Source organism: Paramormyrops kingsleyae, chromosome 1, assembly GCF_048594095.1.
Source record: "Paramormyrops kingsleyae isolate MSU_618 chromosome 1, PKINGS_0.4, whole genome shotgun sequence".
In the NCBI taxonomy this organism is placed as follows: Eukaryota; Metazoa; Chordata; class Actinopteri; order Osteoglossiformes; family Mormyridae; genus Paramormyrops; species Paramormyrops kingsleyae.
Window position 1 is genome coordinate 30,125,036 of NC_132797.1, and position 12,775 is coordinate 30,137,810.

The 12,775-nt window shown below is 46.2% G+C and overlaps 1 protein-coding gene across 7 annotated transcripts in view; it reads right to left on the reverse strand.

Moving 5' to 3' along the window:
- Positions 1 to 582: 582 nt before the first annotated feature.
- znf521 (zinc finger protein 521) overlaps positions 583 to 12,775 on the reverse strand; it is a 122,866-nt gene continuing 110,673 nt past the window's right edge. For all 7 annotated transcript variants that reach the window (XM_072713466.1, XM_072713464.1, XM_072713441.1 and 4 more), the window contains one exon: positions 583 to 1,853. In XM_072713466.1, the coding sequence (XP_072569567.1) occupies positions 1,824 to 1,853 (30 nt within the window). In that variant the 3' untranslated portion in view covers positions 583 to 1,823. The remainder of the gene's footprint in view (positions 1,854 to 12,775) is intronic.

A 12,775-nucleotide genomic window follows, 5' to 3' on the forward strand; every position in this document is an offset into this window, starting at 1 on the left:
ACCTGACCCAGGGCCCTGCCGGGCCCTTATCCACACACAATTACATCCATCATGAGAGTGGATTTAGAGCCCAAAAAGAGCGAAGACCTCAGCAAGAGGACAGGTGGTGGCCTTCATCGATGGGAGAGGCTACGGCTTGATTCCACCCCCTAACTCATCTCACGGATGTGGTGATGGAGAGGGTGAGGAAATCAGAGCAGCAGTGGTGTCAGGAGCAGCGTTAGGCTGTTAAGATTCAGCTCAAACACGAGCACTTTGCTCTCAAATGCAGGATCCCTGGATAGAGAATGACTTTTGAACTGATAGCATTGGATAACTCAATTTTTAGCTTCATATCCAGTGTTTAACATAATAAGCATTTATTAAAAAAAATGAAGGTGAAAGTCATCAGTATCTTCTTTCTTGTTTGCCAGTTACATATAGCAACAGTAATAAATTTGTGTTTAACATTATGAAGATATCTCACTATATGAGAGCTGCTCACTCTTACTGAAGAATGTATCAGTAGGCTGTGGATAAATGAACGGATTTGATTGTCATTATCATGTTGCTACCATGGCCACAAACACAAGGTGGACTCAGTACATTTCACATACACTTTTATTATGCTTCACATGTGCAACACAAACATGAGTTCTGCCAAATTCAGAACTTTGTCCATATTTGTACATTATATATTTAATAACATTAGAAGTCATTTTTGTCTTTTTTTTTGATATTCCAAAGTCCTGCTGGAGAGGATACTTCCAGTTATCCCGAAAACGAACAAGATTTCAAAATGTCACATTATGTCTTCATACAAAAAGAGCGTCTCGAGTTCAAATAATAGTAAAATCTTTAAATAATGGAATGCTTGGCGCTTTACACCTTAAAAGGAGAAATGGAATGTCACAAAAGCCAAGAGAGCAGAGAAGTGGAACCAAATCCAGAGTGCAAAGGACAGATTTGTCATTACATAATCAAAAACCAGGAGCAAGAAATAAAAGCACACTCTAGTACCTGAAGGTAAATTGGATTTATTTCCTATTGCAAAAACAATTCCAGTAATCTCCAGGTTCTGGCTAGAGAATAAACATTAATAACAGTAACATAGAGGGTGATTTAATTCACTGGGAGATTTCTCTGTGCCACGATTATTAAAGGAGGCTTAGGGGTCTGTCAGTTTCCACCAGGAAAGACGGGCTTCCAATCCGTGCCATCACCATTGCATGTATGGGGATGCCTTTTTGTTTGGAACCGGCACACAGGCGGACTGTATTAAATAATCCATAATCCTGTGCTGCCCTCCCCTTCCGCAATAATGAAATTTATGCATGAGGTCAACACCTCGGTTTCTACCCGTCTGTCTGGAGATCCGCCCGCCTCCAACAAGTGCTCCTCCCGTGATGTAATGTCTCTGGCCAGGGTGTTCGAATGGCTCAGGCTCCGTGGGCACCCTTTGCTCCTCCCGGGGCCGGCCCGACTGGTGCCCCCTGCCCAGTCTGTCACCAGTTGGTTCCTGGCATGTGGACCCTGCCCCATTCTTTGGAGCAAGGAACTTTGTGTCCTTGATATCTGGAGCTTGAAACGTCTAAAAAGTACTTCTATTTACAGTATATCAGCCATATGTTTAAAAATTGAAATACACGCTGTCCAAAGTTTTTTGTTTTTTTTTTTCCCTCTTTCAGAAAGAAAACAGGGTTCGTCTTTGTCACCAGACGAGGTGTATGGTCGCAGCAGACGTTTTGTGCAGAATGAGTAACTAAGCAAGCACGCTTCATGGTCGAGATTCACCTTCTCTCCCTTCCTCACATCTTCGCCTGCAGGGAGTGGCGTCCACCATGTTAGCTGTTGTGTTGGCTCATCGTATGATTCTGCAGGAGGTACAAAAAAAAAGCCATTTCAGATGGTCTTAACGGCAGCGAAAGGCATTGAGTTTAATATAGCAGCACCTGCAGAATTCGCCCTTGCATGTAAATTTTACTGTAAATAAGTCAACTGTAGATTTACTGTAGATTTTTACAGACTACATAATATCATGGCGATGGCTGCTGACCCTCCAGCCTGGATCCCCAGTCAATATTTTCAGTGACCCTTATAAATCATTTTTCAGCATTTGTGTTTCCCCATTTAGCATATCAGGTGGTGGTGTGATTGCAAACCGATTCATTTCACATGATACCATGCTGCCCTTCATCTGTTTGGATCAAAAACACCCAGGAGTTCATGGTCCTACCGTATGTCTACTAGGCCTGGGAGACCCAACTTCGTTATTTGAAAAAAAAAATCGAATGTCATTCAGAAGAAGAATGTGGTGATACAGTAACTTCCCAACACCTAAAGAGTGCAGTTTAGAAACTGTTTGGATTTTACTGACAATTGTTACAGAGCCACCATGACCACGAAGCTGGCCCCTCCCGGTCAGTGACCCTCCTGCTGCAATATCAGAATTGCTCTGGAAATTACCATCAAAATACCTTATACTGCAGTGTAATGTATGGGCAGTATGACGGCATTAAAAAGTTAATACCACCCAAGCCTAGTTAGATATAGTGCAAACTGAAGGTAGGATTTGATTGCATGGATGCCATTTATTTAAGTTTTAAGCTATTTTATATACATAAGTGTCAGCTGTCTAATGTCAATTGTTTGATATTTTAATTTCACGCCACAATTTATATGACTTTCTTGTTGTTGCTGATGGCATTTCTGTCCTGTGGGTCGCTAAATAAATAAAATGTATTATATATTATTTTATCCTCATCCTTATCCTCACACAGACAGTAGTAGGCTAATGTTGCAGGTGTCACATTTCACTACTGGTTGCATAAAATGGGCTTAGGCTTCTGATGGACTGGGTTTGTAGTATAACTTTATAACTAGTATCCAATTTTTTTGAGTGACAAATCAATGACAAATTCAAATTCCTTTTTAAAAGGAGTTTCCTAACCCTAACATCTACCAGCCAATGAAAATAAGTGCTGTTTGCTAGTTGGCACTTCTAAATTGCTTTTCTAAATTATGTTTCATAAGAAAGGTCGGTGTATCCCAGTTAAAAAAATAGATTTTTCTGTAAAACTACATCAGATTTAAAGCAAAACCGATGGAGCAATTAATCTTGCTTAACCAGAGCTAATCGCTATAATTGGACCAAGTCTGCAGTCTCAATTGCGCTGTACAGTACACGTAAGTGGACCTGTGTTGGAGTCCAGAACGGATCAGCGCTGCACCGAAATGCCATGTCCTTTTCCTGGATTATGAAATTAATGTGCTGCAGCAAGTTTATACGTATTAGCAATGAAGTTTACTTGTCCAAAGTCAGTGTCTGACATGTGACATCATCGGCGCAGGCTGAGCCAGCGAGAGCTGGAGGGGATCTGTAATAGTCTAATAAAAATACACTGGGAGTATAATAAACACAAGGCGATGTGGAGTTACAGCACACGAGACACCAAAGGCAGCAGTTTGGCAGTTTCCCCACAGGCTTCCTCACTGAGGAACACCCGCGACGTACCTTGGTATCATAACAGGGCACTCCATACGACTAGCATCTGACGCTCCGTGCCATCTGTTTTACGCACGGTGGTGTACACGAAGTGGAGTCGTTCACACGCGCGTATGTGCCCGCGCACACACTCGCGTGATGTGCTGCTGCACGCGCACTCTAGAGAGCGCCTGTGCCTTGGGACAGGAGCCAGACGGAGGTTCTTTAAAGGGAGGTGCGGGCCGGGGGTGTGTGACTGGTGTCCCCAGTGGGCGGAATCCAGGTCATCTTTTGAAGTGCCTGCTAATCCCTTTAATGCAAACTACATGCCCCACTTGCTGTGCTCCCTTAAAAAAAAAACATGTGCACGCACACACACACATCTCCAGGACTCGTTCGACGGTGTGGGGCTCCGTGTACCTGTCTGAGACAAAGTCCAAATATGGTCCACCTTTCCCCAGGTGTGCAGCCAATTGGCTATTGGCTGCATGGTGATGGTGGTGGTGGTGGTGGGGGGGGGGGTTGCATTATATGTCTTTACAGACACGTCAACGGAGAAAAAAATAAAACCAGAAGACACAGACACTCGATTCACTCGATGCATTCTACACCGGCGCCGAGGACTTAAAGACCTTGGTGCGTTTCTTTTTTAGTGAGGCAATTGGTTTCCGACAGGCAGGATAATAAGCCTTTTGACCCGAATGGATCCCCGACCCCAGCGAGGTGACTGGGAGGAGGCCGGCATTACGGTCATGGCGGCTTGAGATGTGCCAGCGACTTCACCAGTCAAAAATAAAGCTTCTTTAAGTGTGTCTGGGAGGCGGCCCCCCAGGACTGCCCAGGCTTCCCTGTTGTGGGCAATGGGGATGGAGAGGCAGTGGGACAAAAGCAGCAGCCTTATTAATGAATGCAGGCCATTACGAGTCTGCCTGGCTCCTGGGCGACTCCCAGAAGCACATACTGTATGTGACTTCAAATGCCAGAATATTGACACGGAGCGAGGAGAGCCCCCCCAAGGAAAATGACTCCTTGGATATAATGTGGGCTCGTAACAGCTATTAGAGTACAAAATAGAGCCCTCTGGGATTCAGCTGACATCCAGCGCATTCCACCTTCTCCCTAAACATTAGAGGAATTTCTTAGAGAAGGTATTTTCAAGGACGGCATTAAAAGGACTTTTGCGGACTGCCGGATGGCCCCCCACCCCCACCGCGGTGTCTATTGCGATGATCAGAAGCGCAGGATTTAGTTGCAGTCGATGCATTCATTTCTACCTGCAATTTGTTTTTTAAGAGGGTGACGTTTGCGCTCCATGCCGTCTGCCGCGCTTGTCCTTGAGTCACCCTCACACACTCCCGGTGCCTCCCCGCTCCAGCTCCCTGTCCTTTTGTCTCCTGTGCCTTTTGTCTGCCCTGCACCCAGTGTGGCGTTGCTGGCTTTGGGGCTGAGACAGACCGCCGTAGCTCATGAGATGTGTCCCTGGGTCATCGCTCCCCCCCAGGACAAAACTAGATGCATGAAAGTACCCCGTCAACGCAGGTGATGCCCTATAACCTAATGAGGCACCAGTATTCGGCTCAGTTTGCTGCCGCTCGGCGGCAGGTTCATGTACCAAAGAATCTGTGTGTAAAATATGCATATGGACCTAAACCTGGAAGAGTGAGGCCTGCCTGTTCTGTCATTTTGCACCTTGGCAGTGCAGTTTAAAGTAGGATTTGTGTAATGTAACACTGCATAGTATAATATTTGTGTGCTGTAACATTCTTTACTGCAGTAAATTTGTGTACTCTAACATTTGTATATTAGCATTTGTATATGGTAACACTGTATGTAACATTGTTTTCTGTATTTTTGCATTGCAATATTTGTGCATTGTAACCCCGCATTAATGCTGGTGGATTGTAACACTGTAAAAATAAATTTGACTTATTTACTAGTAACACTGTGCACAGTAATATTGCTTTGTATTATTTGCGTACTGTAACACTGTATTAATACTTGTAAACAGTAACACACTCTGTGTAACACTGTGTACTGTAATATTGTTTACTGTCGTATTTGGGTACTATAGTATTTGTGTACTGTAACACTGTGTATTGTAATATTTGTGTACTGTAACATTGTTAACAGTCGTATTTGTGTACTATAACATCAGAAATTTCAGCATTTTTTTGCACTGTTAGCAGTTAGAAAGACATAGCTTGGTTCTGCATCCAAACTGTTAAAAAAAGACTGACCTGATGGAGACGTGTTCCTTTTTATGGTTTAACATCGGATTTAGGGTGTCCTAGAAGGTAAACTCAGGCATTACCCAATAAGCAAGGCCTCTGATCCTATTTTGTGCCCAGTAAACCGATGCACATCTGTCATAATGTAAAATCAAGAAACAAAAGAAGGAGGGAAATGAGCAGGCCGGGAGAGCTGGGAGGGAAGGGGGGCAGGGTGCTGGGTAATTTTAGGCCTCAGCTGGGACCGGAGGATGTGCTCCACATTTCGCATGGTATCCGGCTGTGCGGTCGCCATGCTCTCAGTGGCAGGTGGGTCCTGCAGAGCCACATTCCCCCCCATGCTGGGTCTCTATGGGCTGAAAGCCGTGGTATGATTGGGGGGTATGGGGGTTGCAGAACGGTACGAGCTCTCTGTGCCCCACAGAGGAGCCACTCTCACATCAACCCCCGGCACTCCCAGAGTGCTACCACGACCTGGATTTGGTGTGAAGTGGTGGCTTGCTATCCTCCCCCTTAGTGGCCTGTGCTGACGACTCCTAACATAGCCTTGCCCGTGTAGTCAAGTGCATGGCCCTGAGGTGGGAAAGAACCATTTTGTCTTCTATTTGTGACTGTCAGACAGATGAGTCGTCTGCTTTCAATTCATTTTCTCAGTCGTTCACTTTTTGTGATCTATCGATTCCTGCTGATGCCTTTTGGTCTGTGTGGTGCAACCACATGGATTCCAGTCCTACTTTTCACCAGCAACAACTTAAGATAAAAGGCACCATCAGAATTTTTTTTTTTTATATGAACCTGGCATTCCTTCGAATCAATGGCAGTCACAGACACAGCAGTCCAGCCTCCCTTTATCAGATAACTGCAGCGGTTACCTAGACTTTCATTAGATTACATCATATTGCAGCATCTCCCCGGAAGCCATGCAAATCGCAACAGGTGCAGTCGTATAATGTAGCTTTAAGTACAAAGTGCAGCCTTGGAGAAGGCCAAAGTGTGAAAGAAGTCATTTATAACATTGCTCTGTTCAGGTTGTTTTAATTCCTGTTGACACACAGACACCCCCAAATGTATCAGGCACTGAGTAAACCATGGAATCCCTCCCATGTTACTGCAACAAGAGACATCAAAACAAGGGAAGGTTTACCTTGATTTCTGAGGCAATCGAAAATAAAACATGAAATAAAACACAGCTGCTGACGATACCACATGATGTGAAGCAGAGCTCTACTTAGGATGGTAAAAAAAACACACACCAACTCCATACACATTTTAAAAAATCCTCAATTAAACAGAGTTAAAGATGGTAAATTTGACAGTTTGGATGCAAATCCAATCCTTGCACAGCACATCTGGGCCTGCAAAATGGAAACAAAGGGTGCGTGAGAGAAGCACACAGAGCACCTTGGTCCTCAGCTTCGTGTCTGTTTTCACAGGTTGGCTTCAGCCAGTCTCGTGGCACATCATTCCAAAGGTCATGCTACAGCTGCTTTCCTGCCTCAGCCCATGTCATGCCCTACAGACCACACAGAAGCCTTGGGACCTTGCCACAGGAATTCTCTGGATGTCGTCGTTTTGTCTTATCTGGCACTGATACCTCACCCTGGGGACATGGAAGCCATCTGTGAGAGGCTCTTACTGGACACACCACAGTCCACACCCAAGGCTAACAGGATCTGTAACCAAGGCGACTCTGATAAAGTTTCCCAGGACAGCAAGAGCACATTCCGGTCTTGGATGACCAGCAATAAAAGAGAATGATTCAGTCAGTGCAGAGCGGTACCCCCCCATACCCTCCAGAGAATGCAGCCACATCTGAGACCATAGCCTGCTCTCATCAAGAAAGCCAGCTATATTCCTTGTGCAGCAAACACAATGGGCTTTGTCTTGAGCCTGACCACAAACTCATAGCGCTGTTAAGTGAGGAAGGGAGGCCTCGCAGTCAATTCTAACCCCTATCCACACACTTGAGGATGCAATTTTCCATCAAACAAGCATTGCTTCTCAACAGTCTCCCACACCGTCCTGTATCCTCTTCTCACCCATATTGTATAACTCAACCTAACAAGACAATCTTATGAGCCTTTAGCAGCCCTTGATGCTAATTCACGCATTGCTACCTACCGGCGGCCTCTCCTTGCTCTCATTTGCGTATTCAGTGGTCTCATTTGCATGCTGCGGCTTAATCCTGAATAATTTATGACTATGCAAATACCTGTCTCGAGAAGTTAAGTTGTGAGACTGCCGGACAGATCACTCAGGATCTGAAACATAACGTCTTCTCCTAATGCATCAGTGTACACCTGGTATTCCTTGCTACATGGTGAATCAGACCAATAATACATTAAACAATCAGCAGCATCTCCTGCAATGCAACACACACAAACCATACAACCAAGAACAGCACTAAAAGTCAGACTGAAACCTACTGAAGATGCTTTCAAAATCCATGGACTGGCTGCCATTATGCAGAAAATAGAAATGAAGAGTTGGGATGTTTTTTGGTTGATTTCTGGAGTATTAAATCTAGTCATGAAAAGATGGCATGACTTTATAGGACTAAAAATGAATTACAGAGACAAGATTATTGGGGCCTTATTGAGTGTCCGAAATCCAATACAGTAACCTTTGAAGGGAATTTGAAACTGTTCTTCAGGGAGTTCTCCAGAGCAGTGGTGAAGACATGCATCTCAGCACATGTGAGACATTTTTTTGGGGAAAAAAGGCAGGGGGTGCACATTATAATCAAGGTCGTATTTCCACATCTGTGGGGCAGCACAGTGACAAGCGTGAATTCTTTTTAGGGATTTTCACTGGGTTTAACGGAGGTCACGTTACCTTTAGGGAATGCCGTGGGCAACGTTTTCAAGGCTCCCTTTCTCAAATGCACGGGGTGATTTCAGGAGTATCCCTGGAGTTGATATAAACGTGATCACCTAGGCAACCAATCAACGTAATCATTCATTGGATGCAAAAGAGTACAAAGGTACAAAAAGCCACAAAACCACCGTGGCTCTGGGTTTCTTTATAGCAGGAATTTAAAGCCTGCTCGATTAAGTACTAATGAATTTTGATTTCAGTCATTCAGTGTGACTTTTCTGAAAGGTTTCTGCAGCTCTTGGGGGTGAATTCAGGTGCATGTCTGGACCGACTCGCAGCTGAACCCTTTACTGCAGAGGGGTGGTAATCATTGTCAGATCACAGGCTCATTTGCATTCTGTGCACAGAAACTTAGAAACCCAAATTTATTCAGAGTCATCAGTCAAGATTTTAATTAAGGCATAGCAGCACAATGCCAGAGAAAATGCAATGACTGTTTGATTGAAAATAAATGGGTAACGCACCTTCTCCTGAACATTTTCAGCTCAGCAGAGTTAAAGGACAAGGTTGATTTCTCTTTGATCAGCCTGCTTTCTTGGGTTGCTCATTAAGCTGGTCTAACGACACTGCTCATATTTTCTTCCTGGCCATTTTGCTGAGCCCTTTGTGCACTTTTTGGGGACTGGTCTGGGGTACTTGTCTGCTAGGGTACACTTGTTTGTAATTCTTGTTTTCTCTAGACAATTCTCTATTCTGTCTGAGAACAGCCATGTTCAATGATAAAACAACTGACTTGCTTTCCCCTTTTGGTTGTGTAAACAGTCCGAGAAGTGACAATAAGGCAGGACCAGTGTCCTGTACTCTGTGCTACCTTTAGAAGCCCTGCCATAGGATATTTTCAAGGTTGGGTGGAAAAACAGAACTGTTTCAGGTTGAGGGGTTCTGGCGTCTGAAGCAGGGCCAGTATTAACTCAGCCCAAAGATGAGTGCAAGGGGAGATATCCAGAGTGCTGCCGGTCGTCTGGGGGTGGAATTCCTTCCTGATCTGGCGAAGTGCCAGGGGACCCCGCTGTCCAGTTTGGCTCCAGAAGAAGAAGGAGGAGAGGGAGAGGGGGGAAAAAAAAACTGCATGCATTTGACACAGTCAACACTTATCAGGCCCTGTGTGAGGAACGGCCCCGTCTTTTGTTTTTGCAACAGCCGGCTCGGTCTCCTTGGAAACTGACCGGCATGTTTGAAGTACTATCCCCGGGGGAGCCATGGACGTACTGTGCCCGGGGGGGTGTAGGGTGGTAGAGCTGAGGTGGGCGGGGGGGGGGGTTGGGGAAGCAGGAAAAATTCTGAATTTCCCCACAGGCTTCCTGGAATGGGCAAGAAGCCGCAGGGAACCACAAAGGGTTACTGGAACAACAGGTAACATTCCGGATATCGCAATAAAGGAATTTCTGGCCAAGTGCATGTTTTTCCTCTTGCTCCCTTGCTCTCTCTTTCAAGAAGGCAAGAAAGCTATAGGCCGAAGCCTGAGACAAACCACACGCCAGCCAGCATGTTCAGTGGAGGCAGGGGAAAACAATGAAGCGGGATGCCGGCGTTAGGTTTTGATTTTCAATATGTCAGGGGGGTCTTCAGCTTTTCGAGCATAACTAAAACAACCTGGAAACGGCTGGCAACGTGCAATCTCTTCTGGCTGTGGCCTCTTCCTTTTAAATTGACTTGCAATGTCCACCGTGTCTGTGTCATCCAGGGACATGCTTCTAAAATACAGCACACTTAATTTGTTCATTTATCCTTCCCTGTGAGGCTGATGGATTTCACGTTTTCCGCACTCTTCCGCTCACTTCCGAGTCCTGAAACTCTTCATCTTTTTTATATATATATTTTCCCAGCACTGTTCTAAAGTGGTCTCCACTAAATGTACACTCTTGTGTCCTCTGGCGGAGGCACTATGGAACCTGGTTCCTTAAACGGTTGGAATAATCAGATGCCCCTGGGTGCCACTGATGGTTGTGCTGCGGAGGGATGATCGAGGTATCCAAATAACCCCCTGTCAATCAAACCCTGCTGTTGGGCCCGCCCTCCCCTCCCCTCCCCTCCCCGCCCTCCCCTGCCCCCACCCTTCAGACAAACGCGCTTTCATATTTCAACAGAGGACTACTGTAGGAAAAAGGAAAAAAAAACAGTTGCTGAATCCTGACATATTTTTGTCACTGTCTCCAGTGGTTATCAGTTGTTTAACAAGCATGCCGACTCCCTTCTGCGAAAGGGGAAAATGCAATAAAAAAAGAGATTCTGCTTTGACTGACGGTACATTGGAGGGGAAAAAAAGGCCGCGAGTCGAGCCAAGTGCTCAGTGCAAAAAGTCTAAACAAAAGAAATATTTAGCAGTGACTTGGCCAGGAGAGAAGGCGAAAGACCTTTTCTGGTGACGACGGAAATTTGACAAAACGCAACAGTAGCGATCAGAGCATGCGGGCCCAGCTGTACGGCTAAATGGGTTTAGATGGAAAAATACAAATACATTCTATTTCGAGACACTGTCTTTAAATTGACGCCCCCCCCAGCCTCGTGTCACAGGCATGCCTGCTTCTTAACGCCCACCCCCCGTCTGAGGGCTTTTCTTCCGAGGCAGCGTGCGAGAGAGCTACCTGCTGGCAGGGACAAGGCGAGAGCCAGCTGCGTGGCCTCCCGCAGCCCCGAGCTGTCAAGGCAGGGCTGGGGGGTCCGCAGGGTGCCGGGGCACTGGCCGCCTCAACCCTATTGGGCCCATTGTTTATGTGCCCGCAGGGTGCGGACCACCCCTCCGGTAATGAGAACAAGGTGGCTTTCAAATCCGCCCCTCCGCACCCACTCGCCCCCACCCCCCCAATCTCTCTCACTCAAACCGCCAGCTCCCTCGCTCGTCCACCCTCTCCCTGCATTTCTGGGCTCATTCATCCTCCGCCATTCTGCTTCCTCTCGCCTCTCCGTTTTCTTGCCGTTTTTTTTTTGGGTCGGGGTTTCCAGACGGACACCGCCGAGGTGCAGGGGAGGCATGCTCTGTTAGTTGCCCACTTGTGAGACCGGTGAAAGTGTCTCCGCTGATAAGTGAACCTTGCCTTAACGCTTCTCACAATAATCCTGCCACTTGATTAATGCAAGTCACCTTTTGCACTCTTATTAAAGAGCTCATTAGTACAAAGGCTGATGCTGGGGGTTGGGGGCATTCAGAAAGTACCTTGGACACACCCCCATCAAAACCCACCTTCTAAGGTGTGGTCAACGAGTAGAGGCTCGCCATCGTAAAAGAACGCTATGAATAAACTTCATAATTAATCACATCCTCAGAGGCTTCTCTGGGGGGGCCATCTTACCAGGGGATGGACCTTCACCAGGAACACGCCCCAGGCTACGTTTTATAATTAGGCGGGGGGTGGGGGGTGGGAGACCTGCTCTACCTACTACAGGGCGGGAAACTGAGTCCACGGGACTCTTCATCTCAAACACCCCCTCTTATATGAGTGACTGCAGGCATCCTCCATCCGCCCCCTACCCCCAGTGGATGCATGGCGCCAACTGTCGTCCCACTCCAATACTCCCTGTCGAAAGGCTTACTTGGATACGTGGAAAGGTTACCATACTCTAAGTTCGACTTAATCCTCCCTTTGTCATATAACTCACGGATACTATTAACAAACTAATAAAAATGTATCGCGCTACATTCTAATGCATTTGCAGGTGTCAGGATTGTGACATATTGCATGTTATGCTGAACCCAAAGCCTCTACCACAGGCAACAGAACGCGTCACAGAGCGCGAGGCAGGAATTGTGGGAACTATTCTGACGTTCTGAAAAATTTATCTGAGATAGCCAATGGTTTCTCTACCTCGGCCAACCCACGTGCACACACACACACACACACACACACACACACACTGCTTCTCTGTCACAAATGCGACCGCTCCCCCGTGTAGCCATTTGCATGTTTATGGGTAACGCCGTTTTCAGAATGGATGATGGTATGAAATAGGATGCTTAATGCCATCGTTTCCATCAGCCTTGGGTGTTTTTCTTTACCCCAGCGTGTCGCACAGCAAATTGCATGCCGAATTCTTCAGGGAGTTGACGGGCACTGCAGCAAAGCTAACAGCTGATGATCTGCGATAACCCTAGAGAATGAATTGCAACTAGCCAGCCGGCTGTTGATTACCTATCAGATCGGCCCGACGATCACTAGGAATGACACATTTCCTCGAAGTTTCGAAAAGTTCAATAAAAAGTATGGCGCCT